The sequence below is a fragment of the Erythrolamprus reginae genome, chromosome 4 (assembly GCF_031021105.1).
Source record: "Erythrolamprus reginae isolate rEryReg1 chromosome 4, rEryReg1.hap1, whole genome shotgun sequence".
Taxonomy (NCBI): domain Eukaryota; kingdom Metazoa; phylum Chordata; class Lepidosauria; order Squamata; family Dipsadidae; genus Erythrolamprus; species Erythrolamprus reginae.
In genome coordinates, this window is record NC_091953.1 from 93,869,322 (window position 1) to 93,892,258 (window position 22,937).

General features: G+C 39.0%; 1 protein-coding gene across 3 annotated transcripts; it reads right to left on the reverse strand.

Moving 5' to 3' along the window:
- On the reverse strand, window positions 1-21,908 carry NIPA1 (NIPA magnesium transporter 1). Of its 3 annotated transcripts, XM_070750942.1 has the most exons (7): window positions 20,689-21,908; window positions 15,022-15,069; window positions 9,179-9,269; window positions 7,834-7,994; window positions 4,814-4,902; window positions 1,407-1,478; window positions 1-182 (listed from the first exon to the last, which is right to left on the reverse strand). In XM_070750942.1, the coding sequence occupies exons 1-6, from the start codon at window positions 20,843-20,845 to the stop codon at window positions 1,470-1,472; spliced, it is 555 nt and encodes a 184-aa protein (XP_070607043.1). In that variant the 5' UTR covers window positions 20,846-21,908; the 3' UTR covers window positions 1-182; window positions 1,407-1,469. The 3 variants fall into 3 exon arrangements, with proteins under 3 accessions (XP_070607043.1, XP_070607042.1, XP_070607041.1); XM_070750941.1 differs by having other exon boundaries at window positions 1,407-4,902; XM_070750940.1 differs by having other exon boundaries at window positions 1-4,902.
- Between the last annotated feature and the right edge of the window lie 1,029 nt (window positions 21,909-22,937).

Sequence of the window (22,937 nt, forward strand, 5' to 3'; positions counted from 1 at the left end):
TTCAAGAGATACCAGCACATTTATTGCCCAGTATGGCATACCATACCTAAAATTATAATAATTTAATCACTGCATCTTAAAAAGAACATAGCAAAATATTAAACAAAAAAAGATACATTTTTAAAAAATCAGGAAATGGAAGTAAGGTCCAGTGCTAACATCATCCGTTATTGATGACAACTCTAGAGATAATTAAAAGGGAGAAAAAGAATACTACTTGTTAAAGTAAGTAGCAAAATAAGTATTTCTATATATGCATCATCTGAAAAGTTAGAAATTACAAGATATAAGTTACATGGGAAATATAGAATATATACATTACAACCTTCTGGAATCTAAGTTGAGACAGCATAAAGCTGTCTCAACTTAAAAGGCATCAAACTAAAAACCAAGACTCTAAACCACATATGTATGTCATCCTTATCAAAAAGTTTTCTCTATCAATAATGCCTTAGTGAAGAGTAATAGCAGCACAAAGAAATCTGGATGGCAAGGGCACATTTTGCTTCACCACAGTTTATTGTATAAGCTATGATGACTATTTCATGCGAAAGAAGTCAAAGCCAAACTAACTACCGGTATATGTGGTTTAGTGCAATGTGTTACATGTCAATTGATTCTCAATTAATTGCTGCCAGAGCTAGGGTTGGCAGCTGGTAGGTGTCATCTAGTAGTTTAATTGTTTTAGATCAAGATTTTGTAATAGTAACAATTTGGTTTTTCTAAAACATTTTAACTTGTCAAAACAAGATTCTTACTTTTTAATGTTATATACACATAAACCAAAACTACTTCTAAATTGTAACACTGCTTACAAATACAAGTACACGTTTGCCCTGAAACTTGTATTTGGAGGATACTAACATCCTTCTTAACATTCTAAACAAATGTTAATTATCCCAGCCAAGATGGCCTAGTAAATGCCTCAATCAATAAAGAACAGCTGAAATATTTTAAACGTGTATACAATTTTAAATGTGCATTAATACAGTATGCTAGACTAGATATTTCTTCACAGAGGGAAAAGTGACAAATAATATGCTATAATTTGTGATAATTTCTAGAAAAGTCAAACCAGGTACGTAAATATGTCAAAGAAAACAAAACTGAAATCACCCAAACTGAAAAGCTAGAATAAAATGTGACTGTCAAGCATGTTTTGTTTAAAAAGTAACAGTGGAAAATAGTTTTAAGTAATAATACTGATTATGAATATGAATCCTGTTTAAGGACAGGAACTAAAAGCCCATACCAACTTCTTAGAGCAAAATGCTGTAAGCATTCAGAATTTTCTTTTATATGCATGATACCTAGTGAATGGATCACAGCTCAAGCAAAACTCAATTCAAGTAATCAGAGAGACTCAAACATTTTTATCTCCTCCATATTAACATGTTTCTACTAACCTCTCTATACACGCCACACATTGCAGGAAGATTTTCAGGACATTTAGAAATAATGACTGCCTTCTAAACTGCCTAAAATCATTTGGGAGAAAACAAAATAGATATTTCTTAAATGAATAAATAAATAAGTAAGCCAAACCAGTGTTTGCACATTAAACGCTGATTAAAGGTTACTTCAAAAGTTATTTTTTGACTGCCATTATGTTGAAGCTATAGTATGCATTTCCTCTACCCCACATATGTACAGGGTGAAAGGGATCTGTCCAGTTCAAACATGACTTGATGTTAAAATCATTCCAATGGGGCGGGGGGGAGAAGCTCATCTGTCTATGGACTCATATCTTGGTATGTAATAGGTTCTTTGCACTATCTGACTATATGTGTGTACAGTATTTTGTTTTAAAAGAAAGCTAGAATTCAGCATGATTTATTTCCAAAGAAATTTCTCTGAGACCAATATGTAGTTTCACAGGTATTCTCAGAAAATAAAAATGGATATGTGACTATAGGCCAGTGCTTTGTTCTGAAGCATGTCTATCCATCCATAAAAACCAGCTTGATTAGTAGGAACAACACAGTGCGGTAAACGGAGTAACTCCCTGTTGCTCTTTGTTAAATTGATATTTTATGACTGCTACATTCTGATGCATTTTCGTTCCATGGTGTCCATTATAGGGAATAAGAAGCTCCATTCAGGCTGCAACCATCATTCATTATTAGATATTTAATGCTCCAAGTGCTCAACTAGCTATTATTATGGGTTTTAATCTTTTTAAAATACATACTGTACACATATACAATCAAACAGACCTTATCCCTAACATGCAAAAGGCATGTCTGGTAAGCAGTCTTATTTTGGGAAGTCATCTCCAATTTGCAATTTTCAGAATTTAAAGGAAATCATAAGATTTCTATACTGATTCTTTTATTGATTGAGAAAAGCAGCCAATCTGTACAAATTTGTAGCTGCACTGTAAATAACATTGTCAGAAACTATTTGTGAAGATAAAGTATGCTTAAAAATACTTGAAGGTGCAGATTGACACCTATGACATCAATCTGCACATTCAAGCATTTTTAAGCATACTTTATCTTCACAAGTAGTTTCTGACACTAATGTTATTTACAGTGCATTGGAGTCTGTTCCTAACTTTGGTGATGCCAAAATAATAAAATATTTCATGACATAATGACACAAGTGTCAATATTTTGTACTTGCATCATGACATCCCAAAGTATATATGGGCAGAGTTTGTACTGGGCACATAATTTGTTTCTCATTCCCTTTACAAATATTTCCGAGTTATGTGCCTCCTGAGTCCAGAAGTTTCAAATACAGTGTTTTTAAAAAGTAATGCATCCTTACAAATTCAACAAAATGACATACAGAATAATAAATAAAACCTGATCTGGCAAAGTATTCATGTACCTATTTATATAGTATTTCTTTAACACTGACACAAAACTGCTATTTCTATGACAGACTTTACTGTTGTTCATTCAAGTCATATTGAGAACCTGTAAACACAATCATATCTATTGAATCAAACCTAACAAATTACCCAGGAAAAAGACAATCCTTAGTTTCTGAATCAGAAAATGTTCTGAGGTTTTTATACTTAGTACAACTTTAAAACATGTGGACGTCAACTTCCAGAATTCTAGGAGTTAAAGTTCAAACTTTTTAAGATTGCCAAGGTTGAGAAACACTGATATTGTGGAAACAGAAGCCCCATTATTTTTCTCTGTTCTTTCAAGTGAGTGATAACAATTTCCAGGCCCTGCTGAAGAATCATTTAGATATTTTTCCCTTAATCAAACAACGTTTTTCTTCCCTCTTACAAATTCCTTTATAATGCCTCTAAAAGTGCCAGTTCAAAAGCTGACAAAAGATTTTACACAATAGTTTACTGAAGTTTATTAGGGAAAACTTTCTAGGGAACTTAATTGAATACTACTAGTATTATAGAATACTTTTGTTCTAAACAAACACCAGTTGGAAGTGCATAGAAGTTGCCCCATAATAATTCAAATATTGTATTAGTGTCTCTGCTTTGTTAGATTGATAAGCATGAGGACACCCAAATATTAGAGAACATGAAGAAAGTGATCTTATCAGAATAGAAAAGGCACTGAAGTAATTTCCAGCTGTTTACAAATGATCTACCCAAAAGGTAGAAAGTGGTTATGATCTAACACATTCCTCACATTGTTTTATATTAAATAAAAGCTCCTGAATTAATGTAATACGTTGACATACATTAAGTGATTTATGTGAACAAGAGGCGTAGCTGTCAACTAAGTGCTGTATTTACTTAGATTTGTGAGCAACTTTGTGAGCTGGTATGAGAGAGAACATATGCTAAGGTATAAACACACTGCCCTAGTTTTGGACATAATTATGTCATCAGTCCAAATTACAAAGGTAGACAAAGAACAAGCCATATCAACACACAGTCTGTAGTGACTGTTGTGCAGTCTTCAAATACACTTGGGAAAATACTGAAATCTGAATCATAACTGTGAAGGGAAATAGAAAGAAAACCCAATCTAGTATTTGAAGTGTATCTACATTTTTAAAAAGGGCTACTGATCACTCATGGCACCTGCTCAGTTGTAAACACAAATGTTGACAGTTGATTCACACAACTAGAAGATTCTGGGTAACCATTTGAAAAGATTACTGGTTCTTCATAGACCAAAATAATTCAATCCTACACTAGATAGATAACCTTTAAGGATAAAGAAATACATCAGCTTGTGGGGTGATGCAATTCTTATCCAACTTGCTATGAGGTTTATAAAATCATTTGATACCATAAGATACAAAGCATGAATAATTCTAAGAAATTGAATTAAGAACACGAATTCATTTTCCAGCAAGGAATGAAATGTGGTATTATTTTCAAACTTTAGAAATTAAAGGCTATCATCGAAGACACTATCTTTCTCTGGATTACCCAATTCTTTTGATCATTAAGAATTTAATCGGTCTTCATATTAGGCTTATTCAAGTCACCAATATTGAAACTGAATTCTTTGAAGACTTGTATAAGAACAATTCCAATAGATACAGTGGTGAACCCACAAGCCATCCCCAAAAAATCAACAACACCAACATTACTCCATTCTCTGAACAAAATGGCTGAGGCTAGCAAGACAAGAGTGGTGAATACTACATAATAGATGGCACCAAACACTGAGGAATCAAAACATTCTAGTGCCTTATTGATGTACCTAAACTGAATTATTATACTACACCCCAATACTGCTAACAGAACCAGACAGAGATACAATGCTCTTTGACTTGATGGATTATTGTGAAAGATATCTTGAGCAGCCAATCCAATTCCTTTTGTACTAGGCACAGTGAAACTTCCTAACAATGAACAAATACTGATATAAACCATAATATTAGTGGGTCCATGGGCTGGTGCAATCCAAAAGATAAGTAGAAGCAGCATGAGAAGCACAATACAGAGGTAACCCACGAATACTGAAAAACAAAGAGAATATAATATCATAATTAAACTTACCCAAATGATATTTCTTGAAAAAAATTCTATATTATATGATATCCACCCCAAATCCTATAAATACTGCTGATATCCATACTGCACATTGTTTATACAGACATTAACTCACAATGGTTTTAGCTAACGTTCAAAATTGTATTTTGCAATAAATTTCATCATCAACCATCTAGAATAACTGTTAGTATTATACTTCTCATTTTTCCTATTACCAATTTCCTTAGGTTTTTATGGCCATAACGTTGCGATTTGTATCTCATGATTTGTGTTGATTGCTTTTATTTAGTATCTTATTATGATTTATGTTGGTTATTTAGTGTTGTATGTTATAATTTATGATTATTATATTTCATGATTATGATCATGTTTTATCACTTGTACTTGTATGTATACTGAGAGCTTATTAACTGGAGACGAATTCTTTGTGCATTCAATCATACTTGGACAATAAATGTCAATATACACTAACATGTTTGGAAAGACTACATTTGAAAGTACAGTGATAGCTCTACTTAAGAACTTAATTTGTTCCGTGACCAGGTTCTTAAGTAGAAAAGTTTGTAAGTAGAAGCAATTTTTCCCATAGGAATCAATGTAAAAGCAAGTAATGTGTGCAAACCCATTAGAAAAGAAATAGAAGCTCAGAATTTGGGTGGGTGGAGGAGGAAGAGGAAGAAGAGGAGGAGGACAGTTGCTGCCGAAGGGAGAAGGTGAGGTGAGGTGAATCAAAAAAATCCAAAACTTTAAGGTTTTTAAAAAAAGAGGGCCTTTAAGGCGGCAAGGAGGAACACACATCTCCAATACACTGCGCCAGAGAGAGAAACCCAGGCGGGCGAGGGGGGGAACGTCCTGTCCCTTTGACAGAAAGGCGGCTGCTGCTGCTGCTATCTGCTTCCTCTTCCTTCCCATGTTGAAGGGCTCCCCTTTCCTCTCGCTTGCTTTGTAGCTGGCGCCTTTCCTTCACTGTGGTGACTCCTTGGTTTGGCTGAAGCTGAGTTGATCCGGCCGGGGCGAAGCACCCCCTTTTGCCTTTCCATGCCCAGACGCTCCAGGAGGCAACCTCATGCTGGGTGTATGGGAGGCAGAGCAAGGGAGTCACTACAGTAAAGTGGTTTATTCCCTCTCCAAGCACCCAGAGAAAAGAAAACCACCGAAAGCCCAGAAAAGCCCGAGATGGCCGGGATTAAAGGGGGAATGGCAGGAAACTGACCAGGCCTTCATGCTGCTCTCAAATTTCCTGGGAAATTTTTCCAGGCTCGGGTTCTTAAGTAGAAAATGGTTCTTAAGAAGAGGCAAAAAAATCTTGAACACCCAATTCTTATCTAGAAAAGTTCTTAAGTAGAGGTGTTCTTAGGCAGCGGTACCACTGTACTGTGGGGTTTTCTGCAAATGCTCATTCCTTTTCTTAAGTTCTTGTTTTCCATCTGAATCAAACCATGCTTTCTAAGCCTAAATTGTGCTCCTGCTTTTGATAGTCTGTTATTTAATTTATCATAGAATATTATGCTTTTGATTTAGAAATATGTTCTTTCGAAATGCATATTTCTGTTTATATGTAAATTGAATACTGAGGAGCATATTTAAATTATTTTCCATGATATTTATCATGGGCCAGTCACTCATCAGGTATATTTAAGCAATGTAATTTTGTGATCTTTATCTTCTGCTTTATCTGAAAATTGTTTGAAACTGTAAGATCATCACTTTACTTTTTAATTTCTTTGGGGAAAGAAAACTGTAATTCATAGTTTGCATTATATTTGATCCAAGATGGCACTAACGAAGGCTGCCTTGATGAAATCCTCTGCTCTGCTCTATTTATTTTATTTATTTAATTCGACTTCCATGCTGCCCAATCCCGAAGGACTTCTATTCTCATTTTATGATAATCTCAAACAGTTTATTAATCATGCCTATTCTTGGAAGCAGTGAATCAACTATATTGTATTTAGATCTTCCCCAATATGGAGGTACAATTTCCAGAATTTACAGCTATCATGGTCTTTGTTAGGACTCTGTCCAAAACTATTGGGTTGACAATACAGTATATAAATTAACAATGTGTCTGATTGGCTGCAGGTAGTTCAGACTGCCACAAGAGGGAGCTGAAAATCATAGCTTATTTCTCTGGAGTCTCTCTCTGTTTCTCTTTGTCTATGCTACTCACAGTTTAGTGCTAATCACTGTTAGTTAGCTCTGCATTCTCTCTGCAATCTCTATGTGTTATAGTTATGCATTATACCTGAAATGTGTTTAGGCTTGATATCTTTATTTACTGATTATGAGAAAGACAACTGGTAAGAAAGAGACTGTGCTGGATAATATTTGGATTGTTATTTTGACTATTATGTGTATGGCTTTGGACTCTTTATCTGAACATGCTATTTCTCAAAATAAACTTTAATTCAAATTAGTGTAACTAATGTGTCGCTAAGTAATTATTCACAAGTGATTTCAATATAAAGATTTTCTGTGTGTGCACAACCTTGGTAAAAAAAAGGAATACTCTGTTCATACATTAACAGTCTTTGGCTAAGAATCTGGGGAGCTGTAATCCCAAACATCATCATCATCATTTATTAGACTTGTATGCTGCCCCTCTCCGGAGATCGGGAGGCTAGAAGAGGCTAGTAAATTGCTTCGTTTTGTGTATAAAGTACACTGAAATATTTACAAGAAAATACATTTTAAACTTAAATAACTTTTTCTTTAAATTTAATTTTTTATTTTTATGTTGTCTTATACTAGTTATTAGAAAACTTGTAATCTTAATTTATTTCCCAGGGGTGGAGGGTGGTGGAGGTAGTTATGTGTAGGACTGTGGAGCAAATGAGTTTCATAATTAAAAATCAGAGGAAAAATAAAAAAAAAGGTTAACCCAAAGTATTAAATACCTGGATTTGTAAGCTTTTCTTCAAGCTCAGCCTGAGTGGTGACACTTTCAGACTTTGGAGAATGAATGATGAGAACAACAGAACCTGCACAACTCAGGAGGCAGCCCAATTTGCCCAAAATGTTCAGTTTTTCTTTCAGTAGATAGGAAGCTAAAATGGACCTTAAAAAGAGAGGGTCAAAGAGAAAAATTGAATCATGTTTTCTCTGTTGTAAGGCAGATTCTCCACAAAGGGGACTTCTAAAAATCAAAGTGGCAACAATGTGATGGAAATCCTAACCTTTTTTTCATGATGCATATAAAGATAGATCATTTAGTCATGTCCAGTTTCCTCACAGTTTGATTATTCTTGTGAATGTCCCTGCTGAAGTTTAAGTAATTGTTCAGCAGTCTTTGTTAGTTTTCTTTGTTGGTTTAGACTTGTGTTTCTTTGCTTTAGCAATTTTAAGGTATGTGGCCTTCATCTCCCAGAATTCCCCAGGATATATTTCAACACTTGAGTTTAGTCTGGCAAGTGGGAATGCTTCCCTAATGCATTTTGTATCAATGAAAAATACTCTGACTGGATATCTCCTGCAAATTAAATATGGTGTTTTTTTAAAGTACCAGAACATTCCTTGCAGCTGCTGATACAGGATATGTTTTCGTGGCAGATCCAACATGTTTATGCAGCATTAGAGATGTAAAACTTTTTAAAAAATATATCATCTGCCCTTGAGAATCACTTCATGATTCTTTGGATAAAGAAAGGAGAGTGCCATTAACTTAAATATTTATTTGAGAAATGATAGCTATCTGAGGCAAAGTCTTAGAAGTATCACTCTGTCTTCTTTCTGTAACTTGCTGGGGATTGAATAAGCTTTTAGCCCTGGATACATTTCCACAGCATGAAGTAACACCAAGAGAGCCAATTAACTAATTGAAAAATTCAAATTTTGCACCTCATTTATCCAGGACCTCTGATTTTGTGGAAAAGGACATTTTATTTGAGTAGTTGAGACGTTTACACATTTTACATTTCAGTATTTTGGGCATGTAAACATAAGCCTGTGTTCACCGTAAACCTTTGAAAATGTCTTTCTTTGAAAAATAAATAAATAAATAAAAGCGTTTTCACATTTCAGAGGACAGAAAGAAATCTAAAAAAAACTTAATATGTCTTCCTTAAAATAAAGATCAAAGGGGAAGATAAGGCAAAAACGAGGTCCTTTTTAATGCAAATTACTAGGACAAGGGAAAAAATAGTTTAGGCATTATTAGCAAAAATAAATAAATAACATAGTTGTGTAGAAGATGGATTGTCTGATTTGAAGAAAGGGGGAAAAAGGCAGAAAAAAAGTCCTTACCCGAATGGGACTCCGAGTGCTCCAAGCGGAGTCACCAGAACAGTAGGAACCGCAGTATAAGCTAAGAAATTCCCAATTTGGCCAAGCGCCACTGTGGAGAAAAAAACAAATATGTGAACAGAAAACAAAACAAAACATTTCATTCTTTTTGGAACAACTGATTTAGACTGCAGGGTTTCGGTGTTTTGTTGCTTTATTACCTCACTGCTTGGCAGTTTTATTTTTTATGATTTTCTTCCTACTATAACTTGCTGGCTTCATTTTAATTAATTAGAATGATTGTCCTTTATACTCACGGGCAGAAAAACTAGTAAATAGTGAGGAGGCATTTTTCCTTTTAGCCTTAAAGAAGTAGCAAGAATGATGGCACTGTCATTAAAGTCATAATCACTATATTTCCAAATCTAAACTATAACATTATTAACTCTCCCTACACTCCAAAAAACACTTGAAAATAGCTGTTTATAGCTGGCTAATGATCCATTAAGTTTGGATCTTGAGAAGGGAAAAGTTGAAATAGCTTTGTAACTCCGAAGTAACTGTTCTCTGATTTTGCTTCTGCCCCTTGTTTTGAAACCCTGATAAACCAAAGGGACTATGGGGAAATGAAAATGTTAGGACATTGCACTTTACATGCGAGGAACATCAAAATTGATATCAGTAGAACAAGATGGAACACTTTCTGGCACCCGCAACTGGTCCTCCAGGAATTGAAGTCTCAGGACTTGATTGTTTCCAGCTCCAATTGTCAATTTTGGGGCCCAGGGGCAAATTTCCTTCCTCTCCTGGAGGCTGCCCTGTCAGCTACCAGCCAGAGGGTCACAGCACCAGAGGCCACCTTCATACCTCCGGCCACAGGTCTCAGGCCCCTGGATAATATAGGCTGTATGCAAGCGATTGTAGTGGAGGCAATTTGAAAGGGCATCACAGAAGGCTTTCAACAATCCAGGCACCAGGACCAGACAGGCGCAAGCACAAAGACTATCCAGAGAATGTACCTGCAGAGGATTATGATCCTCCATTGGACCAGGGATCTCACCGGTCTTACAGAGGTGATCAGTCTCAGGCATCAGCAGAAGAAGAAAACTTGAGAGTTGGAACTGTCCAAGGATGAAGGTGTCCAACTGGAACAGCCATCTTTCATCAGCCTGTTTCCCATACACCTGTTTAAGCCTTTGTTACACAAGGCAAAGATAGCAGCTGGCCTTGCACCACCAAATTCTGAACCGCAGCAACCGTTGGTGCAGGACCTAATGGGTTCCTCTGCTCTTGGAACACACTTTTGAAGCAGAGGTGGTTCCATCACCCAAAGCCGCCCCGAGTCTTCGGAGAGGGGCGGCATACAAATCTAATAAATTATTAAATTATTATTAAAAATTATTTGCGGACATTATTTCCAGACAGTGGTCATTAACTGAAAAGAAATTGTTCAATGTGGCCCCTGACCTAGCAAAGCCTCTGCAGGTCCCTGCTGTGGATGTGCCGGTTGCAGCACTCCATGTCTCCTCCAATTTGCCCAGGGACCTGGCAGAATCATTATGTCTTGAGGATCGTAGGTCTGAACAGTCATTTCAACAAGCTCACCAGGCAGTGCATGGGCGCTCTGAGCATCCTCTACAGTGTCTTTTTTCAGCGGGATTTCATTCATCAGGCTTCAACAGCTACAAGAGAGAATGCCTCCAGCTGATGCACGCCTCCAGCGGGACATCAAAAAATCAATCGCTGCTGCCCAGCTAACAGCAGATGGTACCCTGAACACGGCTCGTTTTGTGTCCAAGTCCACTGGTGCCTTAGTTGTGTCCTTGAGGCTCATATGGCTCAAAAATTGGCAGGCAGATGCCTGCCACAAATGGTGGCTAGCCACGGCTACTTTTGCTGGAAATCATTTCTTTGGAGACTGTTTAGATCCATTACTGACAGAAACCAAGGACAGCAGGAACATCCTTCAATGACAATCCCCCTGATTACTGACCGTTGCCCCACTCTAGATGATCACATTTTCATTCAGGTGCCTTTTTTCAGAGGTCATAAGGGTCTTATGGGCAGAGGCCTAGACAGCGCCAAGACTATCCTGAACGGGAACACCCCTTTAAATCTAAACAGCCCTTTCGAGGAGGAGATCATTCTTTCCAACATCTTCAGTGAGTGCATCCCCAAGCACCCAATCAGAGGTCAGTTGGCCTATATTGCAGACCGATGGCAGGAGTCCACTTTGGATGCTTGGGTTTGAGAGTTCATTCGATTAGGTCTCTCTCTTGAATTCCGCTCAATTCTGGCTAAGAGGATTCTATGGAGACAGCTATTCATCACTTGCTGGATATCCATGCCATTGAGGCCATCCCAGGGGATCAATGCGGATAGGGATTCTATTGCACCTTGTTTGTCAACCCAAAGATCTTGGGGGGATGGAGAGTAGTCCTTCAGCTCAAATGACTTAACCGTTACATAATTTATAAACAGTTTAAGGTGCATTCACTTTCTATTATTTAAGAGGGCATTAAGGAGGGAGACTTCCTCTCTTTCATTGACCTTACATAGGCATATTTACATGTGCCTATTGTCCCACATTATTGGCAATTTCTGAGATTCTGGTTTGTTGGAAATCATTCTCAATATAGAGCAATGCCGTTTGGCCCCTCTTCGGCCCCTAGAGTGTTCATGAAATTGTTAGCAGCTCTGTCTGCAGTGTTAACAGTCATTCCCGTGCATTGGGCATGCAATTCAGTCATCCTCCATTTCTAAGGCTCGTGAGAACCTCCAAATAATCATCCAGGTCCTGGATGATTGTTTGGATCATCCAGGATGTTCTCCATTAATCTGGAGAAGAGTCACCTATTTCCCTTGACCAGACTGCTCCATTTAGGAGCTATCATCTAATAAGTACAGGGTGGGGTATATATCTCCCCTAACTGGCAGGCTAGTATTAAGGAACTAGTTACCACCATTAAGAGAGACTGGTCGGTATTAGCCAAATTACTAGACAAAATGGTGTCCACCTTCACCATTATTCCCTGGACCTGTGTTCACTCCTGAAACCTCCAATGGTTTCTCTTGCCATTTCAGAGGTCCAGCAGGGGCATTTCTTCAGTCAGGGTGCATCTACCACCTCAAGTGGTGGGGCTCCCCAGCTATTTCCAACAGCAGCCTGTTTTGGGAGCCGGATTGGATGGTCCTGACAATGAATGCAAGTTTGAGCTCTAGGGTGCCAACATTGCGTCTCTGATGGTCCAAAGTCAGTGGACTGAGAAAGAATGCAAACGCAGTATAAATTGGCTGAGTTGTGGGCAATACATCTAGCCCTTTGCCTTTTCAGGCCATTAGTGACAGACCATCATGTGTTGGTGAGGACTGACAACATTTTGACCAAGGCGCACATCAATTGCCATGTAGGCACACAGTCCCAGGCACTGATGACAGAAGCCAGTTGACTGCCCCTTTGGGGGGGGGACCCCTACTCTCCCTTCAGGGGGACCACATCTCAGCAATCGCCAATGTACAAGCTGATTGGTTCAGCTGGTTCTCAGTAGACCACGTAGAATGGTAACTACATCCGTCACTCTTCAAGGAGCTGACAGACATATTCGGACATCCAGAGTTAGACCTTTTTGCTGCTTTATGCAATGCTCAACTCAGCATTTACTTTACTCAGGGGGCTATAGGGGCCAACACTCTCCAGGTCCCTTGCTCCAAAGTCTTCTCTACGCATTTCCACTGCTCCTACTCATACCTCGAGTTATACAGAACATTTTGCAAGAGAAGGCAGAGGTAATCTTTATAGCACCTTATTGGCCTCACAGACCATTGTTTACAGATATGCTGAATCTCTCCATGTCTCTCTACCCTGGAGATAGTCTCAGAGACCAGACTCTCTCAGCCAGGGATCATTGATCTATCTGGACCATATGTGGTTCAAACTGACTGTCTGGAACTTGATAGCTCTGCCTGGCTCTGAGGAAGGACAATATCCCTTCCAGGGTCATTGATACGATGCAAGCCTCCCACAGGCCTTCCACTACCCACATCCATGACGCTACCTGGTGGATCTTTTGCAGGTGGTGTGAGAAGTTATCCATCATTCTCTATAGTGCTTCAGCTACCAACGTCCTCATGTTTCTCTAGGGTGGGCTGAATAGAGGACTTAGCCCAAACACATTATGTAGGCAAGTAACGGCCTTGTCATCCATTTTATTTTGCTGCTGCACTGATTTGTTGACACTTCATCTGCATATCTGGCATTTTGTGAGAGGTGCAGCTAACATTGCTCCTCCAGTCATACATTGCCATCCTACTTGGAATCTTCCCAAGGTATTGCAGTCCCTGATGGGTTCACCCTATGAACCGAGAAGCTAGTTTGCAATACCTTATGTGTAAGGTGGTATTTTTTGTAGCCATTATGTCGGCTAGGAGAGTGTCCGAGGTGGCAGCATTGTCAGTCAGCTCCGATTTGTGTATATTTCATGCAGACAAGGTAGTTCTTAGATTGGATCCATCCTTCCTGCCGAAAGGGTTCTAATGGGTACAGGAGATTATTCTCCCTAACTTTCGTCCTCACCCAGTTCACTCTTCGGAAAAATTCTGGCATGTGTCTGATGTGCGGAACTGCATATCTATATCAAATGAACAGTTGTGTTTTGCAAGTGAGAATCGCTATTCTTTCAATTGGCTTCACTAGGCTATAAGGTAACATCATCTATGGTGGTCCATTGGATACAGGCTACAATAGCTAAGGCGTACGAGCTTCCATTGGGCCAGGCACCATCTCACATTACCGCCCATTCTACGAGGAGTGCTGCCACTTCTTGGGTGATACAGGCGTACTTCGAAGAAGTGTGCCGTGAAGCAACTTGGTCGTCCCCATCTCCATTTGTGAGGTACTATAAGATTGATGTTTTTGCTTCAGCTGAAGCTTTGTTTGGCAGAAGACTGTTACAACAGGTCATTGAGAACTGGCACCTCAGCAACAGTCTAGCAACCATTGTCACCCACTCGTCTGGACAGTTAGCTTTGGTATGTCCATTCCTGGATGCTATATGCACTATCAGGGAGAAGGGGCGCTGGTCATACCTGATACGCCTCTTCCTTGAGATGTGGATATAGCATGCAGTCCTGCCCCTGTATGGCCAATGGTGACTGTTGGCTTCGGTCCATCTGGACGAATGTATTGAATTGACTAAGGCACAATGAAGTCTGTCACTTCACTTATTTATTGTTTCAAGCTGTCAAGCAGAGCAACAAGAGTAGCATCTAAACAGCTTTGACAGAGTCCAATGAGAGATAAGATGGATTTAACCCATTCCTGGATGCTATATCCACATCAGAGAAGAGGTGTATCAGATAAGATTAACCCCCCCTTTTGTAGCTAACAAGATGATTTCAGGTACATTCAGATTCAACTTTCTCCAGTCCGGTTCCTCCAGATGTGTTTTTGATATGAATTATTTCCAGCAATTATCACCCAATATAGCTGGATGGCAAATGATATAATTTTGACTGTCCCCACAATTTCCCCCTGGATAAAAACAATTTTATACTTAAATTATGTTGCCTGAGAGAGAGATACAATTTAGCCAAAGCCACCATATCCTGTTGTATGAAATGAATGAATATGCTGTCAGCAAGAAAAGTATCATGAAAAATACCAATGGAACAGTATCGTTATATCAAAATATGCTAAACTGAGCATGTCAGCAGCTTTCCTTTAGATAGATATATTGGACCAGAGTTATGATTATCACTATTAATCATATGCATAAGAATGTGCATAACACATCTGGATAGAACAGTACAGTGCTTCAATATGGTTTTAAGATATAACATTGTTCAAATATAGAAGATATACTTACTTGCAATAGTACCTGACCACCACACTATATCAGTTAAATATGAAGTTCCTGGATAGGTGAAAAATCAAAAATTGGATCAGTTTAAATAATATATATTTTATAGGTACAATTTTCTATAGCTTCAACAATGCTAAGTTTACCACTACACTACTTTACAGAATTATTTAACTAGGGTGCATGAACCAATACAAATTTTTCTTGTATAACCATGAGCATAACTATAATCAGTATTACTTTTTATAGTTTGCTTCTAATGAAGATAATCAGTCATGTCCCTGGTGTGGTTATTAATAATACAATGTTTTAAGAATATAGATATGCACATGGTTCACCCTTGCCATAAATCAAATAATTGGGATTAAAGTATTAAGGTATTTTCAAAACCACAAAACAGTTTTGAAATTGTTCTTCAGCATCAGTATGAGGCTCATCAAATGAAATTTGGATATAAACATCTAGGCCTTCAATTTTATGCAAAAGCTGAATTTCAACTGTTTAAAATGCATAGATATTCTGTTTCTTGTACAATGTAACATAACCATTACACTTTTTCTAAGATCTGAAATATTTTTTGTAATCTTGGTAGTCCTATCAAGAGATAACCTGTTTTCATCTTCTCATCTACAGAAATGAATGGTAATGAAGATGAAGCTTCCACAAGTACAGCTGCCTAACTGCCATTTTGTGCCTCAGTCGACTATAGTACAGAAAACACTGGAAGGTATTTTGGAAAGCATAAACAATTATTGCCAAGTTAAGACTACCAAATCAGAACCCAACTTCCATATTTTATAGAAAATTTGCATTGTTTAGGATTTCAATATTTGAGCAGTAAAAATAGCAGTTCTAGCTGCATGAATGTGAATGGTTAACACTTCTTTGTAAAATTGACATTGTTAATGTGAATATAATCAGTTTTCCCCCTAAATAAATAAAGACAAGAAACCACCCAATCGATGGGATTAAAACATGCAGTAGAATGTATTTGTTCACATATTTGATAATTAACCTGAATAATAGGTTACATAGATTTCCAATGACTTGACTGGATTTAAAAGAAAACTAAAGATGTGCATGGAGATCTATTAAGTCTTGAAGACTCAATGTGATGGTTTGAGGGACCCTGCCTCTCTGCATTTCAAATGCAAGGTAATAACAGTAAGAGAGTGGGTATTTCCATGATCGGCTTACAAAGTCCAGAGAAACCTGATTGGACATTATGATAAACAAAATGCTGGGTTAAATTTCAATCTGATAGGTTCTTATGTTCTAACCTAAAACTGTAATTGGATTGGTGGGTATGGGATTTGTCACTATGTACTGTTTTTGCCATTGTTGTGAACCGCCCCGAGTCTGCGGAGAGGGGCGGCATATAAACCCAATAAATCTAATCTAATCTAAATCTTGGTAGTCTTCAAATTGTATTTCTTTTTGATAAAAAGCCTGACAAAAACTGATGCATATCATTTATTACTTTCATAATCTTTAAAATAAAACAACATCAACAACAAGTGAACCAAATAGGCACTTTAAAAACCCAATCTTTTTTGTTTCAAATTGTTTACACAGAGCAAAAGTGGAACTTGAATTTATGACAAGTAATTGTGGAAAATACAAACTAGACATGCTAAATTAGTACAAAATACTGTCAGCTGGTCAGGATGAGCTCTAAATAATTAGCTCCTTGTAAAAATCAAGTAAAATGAATTCCTGAAGCAAGCAAACAGTACATAGTTTTGTATTTTTAAACTGTTATGTGATATTTCTATGCTAATTGAGTTATTCCTATATCCCAAATATGAAATTGGAAGATTTTCAAGGATAAAATTTGAAAATAATTACAACTTTATATTGCCCAGTATGTTTGATATTGTATCTGTAAATAATGCCATTAATTAATTTTTTGGAAATAAGACACACGCATCAGAAAGAGTTAACGAAGTAGTAACAACGGAGATGCTGCTTCATATGTGATTATAATTTGACTGTTCTTTTATCTCATCTCATTTTCCTGGAAGAATCATACAATGCTTAACTGCAAGATAGGCACTAAGCTTGGGCTTAGATTACATGCTGGATATGGTTAAACATTGTTTAGATCACATAACTACCCTGTTTCCCCGAAAATAAGACGTACCCCGAAAGTAAGGCATGTCAGAGGTTTTGCAGAATTTGCTAATATAAGGCACCCCCCAAAAATAAGGCGTAGTCAAGTTTACATACGGTACAGTGGAAAAACATATGGTACCATTCAAAGCTGTTCATAGCGGTACCGTAATAATGTGGCGTCCCCTGCTGGCCCCTTCCATTGCTTTGTACCATCCAGTACAACAGACACAGTCTGCTGCTGTCTCACCGCCATTACAGTCTCCACTACAGTGATTAAGTAAACTATATTATACCATATTCTTATCCAAAGTGAATAATATTTCTCAGTTTAATTACTCCTAATTTCATTATTCTTCCTAGGAGCATAAAACTACTATAAGGTAGAATAAATCTACTGTAGATTTTTCATTGGATCTTCCGGTTCCTAATATAATAAATACCTAAACATACATTCTTGATACATTGGAACACAAACCATCATTTCATTGGATTTCCAACTATATTTCTTAACTAAAGCAATGCAAAAAAAGTATGTATTCACAAGCAAATTAATTTATATATTAACTGCAGGTCAGCGGTTCAAATCTCATCACTGGCTCAAGGTTGAGCCAGCCTTCCATCCTTCCGAGGTGGGTAAAATGAGGACCCAGATTGTGGGGGCAATATGCTGGCTCTGTTAAAAAGTGCTATTGCTAACATGTTATAAGCCACCCTTACACACAATTTTTCACACAAAAATTGGGCCATTTTGGCCATCACCCAGGAGCTCCATGTAGGTTCCCCAGACCCTTTGCTCACCCAATTTTTGCAAAGAAATGTGTGAAAAATTGCCCATTTTTCACAAAAATTGGGTTGTTTTTGTCTTCTATTTACCCCATCTAGCATGACTGGAGGAGAAATTCTGGGAATTGAAGTCCACTAGTCTTAAAGCTGTCAAGTTTGAAGACCCCTGGGTTAGGGATTAAGAGTACAGTACAGGGGTATTCAAACTTGGCAAGTTTAAGACTTGTGGACTTCAACTCCTATTCCTGAGCTAGCATGACTGGAGGAGGAATTCTGGGAGTTGAAGTCCACAAGTCTTAAAGCTGTCAAGTTTGAAGTTTTTAAAAAGTGTACATGGTTGTAAAAAGCATTCTGCTACACTGGTATTTTATTAAATAATATATTACTTCACCATTTGGTTCAGAATACCTTTTTCCCTGTTTCCCACCTCTAAAATCTAGGTGCATCCAATACTGCAAAAAATACAGTAATTATTTCTCAGTGAATATGCTTCCTGTAAAAAAATTGCCCATTAAAAGAAATAGTTAAATGTGGATTTGGGAGCCTGCATGTTTGCTATATTGAGGATACATAATGATCATTACCAAATATCAAAGAACAGTGTAACAGATCGTGCAGAATGCAGCTGCGAGAGCTATCATGGGCTTCCCTAAATATGCCCATGTTACACCAACACTCCACAGTCTGCATTGGTTGCCGATCGGTTTCCGGTCACAATTCAAAGTGTTGGTTATGACCTATAAAGCCCTTCATGGCATCGGGCCAGAATATCTCCGGGACGGTCGTCTGCCGCACGAATCCCAGCGACCGGTTAGGTCCCACAGAGTTGGCCTTCTCCGGGTCCCATCGACTAAAAAATGTCGTCTGGCGGGACCCAGGGGAAGAGCCTTCTCTGTGGTGGCCCCGGCCCTCTGGAACCAACTGCCCCCAGATATTAGAGTTGCCCCCACCCTCCTTGCCTTTCGTAAGCTCCTTAAAACCCACCTCTGTCAGGCATGGGGGAATTGAGATATTCCCTTCCCCCTAGGCATACAAAATTTATGCATGGTATGTTTGTATGTATGATTAGTTTCTTAAATTGGGGTTTTTAAACTACTTTTAATATTAGATTTGTTTATATTGTTTTTTACTGTTGTTAGCTGCCCCGAGTCCATGGAGAGGGGCGGCATACAAATCTAATCTAATCTAATCTAATCTAATAAATGAATGAATGAATGAATGAAAGAATGAATAAATAAATAAATAAATAAATAAGCGGTTGTTTCTGAAACTATGATCAGATCTACATTATCCATTATGATAAAGTATACATCCTTGTTGTCTATTGTTTTAAAAGAATCCAGATTATAAATGTAGTTTAAATTACAGAAAGGCAGAATCCAGGTAAATGGTTTCATAGTAAGTGCAAGGTGAAGGTGGGATCAATTATTCTAGAGAAGCTGGGTAACCTGCCTAGCATGTTTTCCTGAATGGATTAGATCTGATATCCTTAATCAATGTTTTTCCAACTTGGCAATTTAAAAACACGTGGACTTGCCAGAATTCCCCAGCCAGCATAGTTGACTACTATTGCTGTTAGGGAATTCTGGAAGTTCAAGTCAAGTCTTAAAAGTTGCCTAGTTTGAGAAACCCCGTTTGTAAATGTCTTATCCAAATTCAGTGATTCTACAAGAAACCCTTAGGTGTTAATTACTTTTCTTTCTTTTTTAACACATACATTCCTATTACTAATGCAAAGCACAAATTAAAACCGAGTCAATAAATATGCTACAGCATCTGCTGGAATAAGGGACAAATAGCAATAGCATTTAAACTTATATAGTGCTTTTACAGCCCCCTCTAAGTGGTTTAAAGCAGTGTTTCCCAACCTTGGCAACTTGAAGATATCTGGACTTCAACTCCCAGAATTCCCCAACCAGCATTCGCTGGCTGGGGAATTCTGGGAGTTGAAGCCCAAATATCTTCAAGTTGCCAAGGTTGGGAAACACTGGTTTACAGAATCAGCATATTGCCCCTAACAATCTGAGTCCTCATTTTACCCACCTCGGAAGGCTGAGTCAACCTTGAGCCGGGTTTTCAACCTCTTGAAAAGGTTGTCTTGAACCCGGGGGCCCTGACATATGGGATATTTTATTCTAACTTTTCTGGCTCAGTTATAATCCTTTTGCAAATCAAATGCCTGGGACTCATCACGCAGACATAAAAAGCACCGACTTTTGAAAAAGTACAGCTTAAAAGCAGAAAAACAATAAAAGAGGGGGAGTGGCTGGATTGGAGAAAACTGAAGAGCTAGCCTTCATGGTGGTTGTGTCCCTGGCCCAACCCGGAGAAGGAATGCAAGGTGAATTTGCAACGGACATGCTAAATACTTAGACCCGATGTTAAACACTCCCCCCCAAAAAAGCCAAAGAATAAATGCCTTGGAACGAAGCGATCTTGGCGCCCCCAACTTAGCGCCAGGACTGGGAATTATGGGGGTTGTAGTCCGACATCCTCTGGAAGGACTGTGTGGATCGGGGAAGGCAATCACGAGGCCTGAGTCTGCTAAATAGTTCGCTTCCGAAGGGTGGGCGACCTCCGCGTGAGGGAAGCAGCGGCGTACGAAAGCCCGGGGTGGGCTCAGCCCGAGTGGGAGGAGATCACGCAGGGGATGCTATGCCGGGAGCCTTTTTGCAAAGACAACCGGCACCTTTTTCAATGCCGCGACCCGAAGCAATGGAAAGGGACGGCGGGGGGGGGGACACACCAAGGCGGGGGTGGGGGAGAGACTCCTACCTCGTCCTCTCGCCCGCACGATTCCTTTCTTCTGCAGCACGAACGTGGAGCCATTGACCAGGCTGGACACCACGGCCACGCTCAAGCCCAGCGAGACCGCAGCGGGACCGGGATTCGGCGAGCCCCCGTCTCCTGGTGCGCCCACGGCCATCCTCATGCCCGGGCGGCGGTGCCAACACCAAGGACGCCCAGCTGCTCGGCCAGCCTCTCTCTTTCTTTCCTCCTAAAGCCGGTCAGCCACCGGCAGGGATCCGCCCTGAACCACAAACTCCTCCCCCAGCGCCGGTTCCTGCTGCTGCTGCGCCCTCTGGTACCACAGCGGTCTCCCCTCAGAAAAAAACCAAACAAACCGAGGGGCTCTCTGCCCCCGACGGCCGAGGCAAGCGAGAGGAGAACCGAATGCGGGCCGAGGACCCGGGCTCTGCCTTCGGCGGGGTCCCTGGCAAGAGCGGGCGGGTCAGAAAAAACGGCGCGAGACGTCGCGGGTGAGTAAGTGAGTAGCCCGCACTCTGCACCATGACATCATGGCCTTGCACCATGACGTCATGCTCATGCAGGCCGGTGGCGTCAATCAGAACAACAAGAGCTTCGGTGGCTATTGTTACGGGCCGGAAGAACCGGGTCTCTCTTTCTTTCTCTCTCTTTTGGCGCGGAGGTGTCTCCTCCGCAGAGCGCAATCCTCAGGCGAAACGACGGGGGCCCCTTTATGGTCGAAACGCTCAATTCTATCCAAGTTTTTCCTCTCTTCCCTCCTCCCCCTCTCTTCAGACCAAGCAGGTCCCGTGAAAACGAGGCTTCCTTCCAGGAAACAGGTTGGACGGTTGTAGGGGAAAAAAAGAACGAAACTCGTGAAGCCGAAAGAACCTTATTCCGCTTCGGCTTCAAATCGCAAGGTCACGAAAGTCCCCGCCTCCCCCCCTCCCCAAGCCGCTGAGGAGAAAACATGCCAGGGAATCAACGCATCGTCTCGCCTAACATATGTTCTATTGCTCTTCAATATGCCTACATAAATAGTAGAAGCCAATGGATACAATCGAATGATCTGATAATTATTATCTGACTATCTGACATTTTTATTTGAAGAATGAGATTCCACCTTCCACCTACAAACATTCACCAGCAGATTTTTCTTGAACTTTGGGGGAAGGACTGAGATAACACACCCAGTTTCTTTCATTTCTCCTCAAGTACGGATTTAAGTGTTTTATAAAATCTGAAGTTGAAAATATTTAAAAAGGTATTTTTTTAAGGTATTATTATAAAAAGGTATTTGGTGGGTATTATTTGCCATAACTAAAAAATCCACATTTGGGCAATTCTGCATTAGACCAATTCAGAAGATGCATGAATTTACTTTTGTTCACTTCTGATCTGAAATAATCCAACCTACATTACACAAAAAAACATTTATACTGACAATGCAATAGAAATCCCAGCCTCATGTATATAATCTACTCTCCAGAATTCTCTTAGAAACTGGACCTGGCTCAGCCTTATCCAGGGGTGCTTGTGGAGTCTTTTGAATGTTGTTGTTTGTCCATGGGGTACCTTTTGAACAGTTTTTAAAATTATGTATTTCATACACTGTAAAGCACCTATGGTCTTTGCAGAGTTGGGCAGTCTTAAAAACAATTTAATTACCTCTATACCCATGGTAAAAATCCATTCATATATAGCATCTCTGACTCATATGACCCTTAATTTAAACAACTCCAATGAAGAATCCAGAATCTTAACTTGAACTTGAGAAATTAATAGTTTCATCTAGAAAAAATAGTTTTATGCTCTTGTAATGTCCAGATAAAGAGATTTATTTTGAACCATTTAGTTGAAAGTGTTTAAACTAGAGCTACAGGAAATAACTCTTAATCAACAAACAAAAAACAAAACAAAAATCAACTCTCCAAATATCTTTATACACTATTCTTCTTTGTTCATGTGATTAACACCCAACTGTTATACTCCTATTCTTTTTCCTTTTCCTTTTTTATTTTTGTTACATCAAACAAATTAACAGGAGAAAATATATGCAATATGATTACCAACAGACCGTAATCTGCAAATCAATAATCATAAATAAATGAAGTAAGCCAACCTACCTGGGAAATTACATTATAAATTTACATTATACATTATACAGCACGAATCAAATTGGACCATATTACTCAAATATCTATCCCGTTTGCTCTTCATAGGGGGAAATGTACTGAGTTGTGACAAAGCCCACATTGTGCAGTGCTTTGTAAATT

Bases quoted from the DNA above. Each gene is read 5' to 3' on its own strand.
- NIPA1 (XM_070750941.1), bottom strand. From the start codon at position 20,845: ATGAGGATGGCCGTGGGCGCACCAGGAGACGGGGGCTCGCCGAATCCC. The intron at 15,070-20,688 runs GTAGGAGTCTCT...TCACCTATCCAG, and splicing joins CGTGCGGGCGAGAGGACGAG to GAACTTCATATTTAACTGAT. The intron at 9,270-15,021 runs GTAAGTATATCT...TTTTCTCCACAG, and splicing joins GTGGTCAGGTACTATTGCAA to TGGCGCTTGGCCAAATTGGG.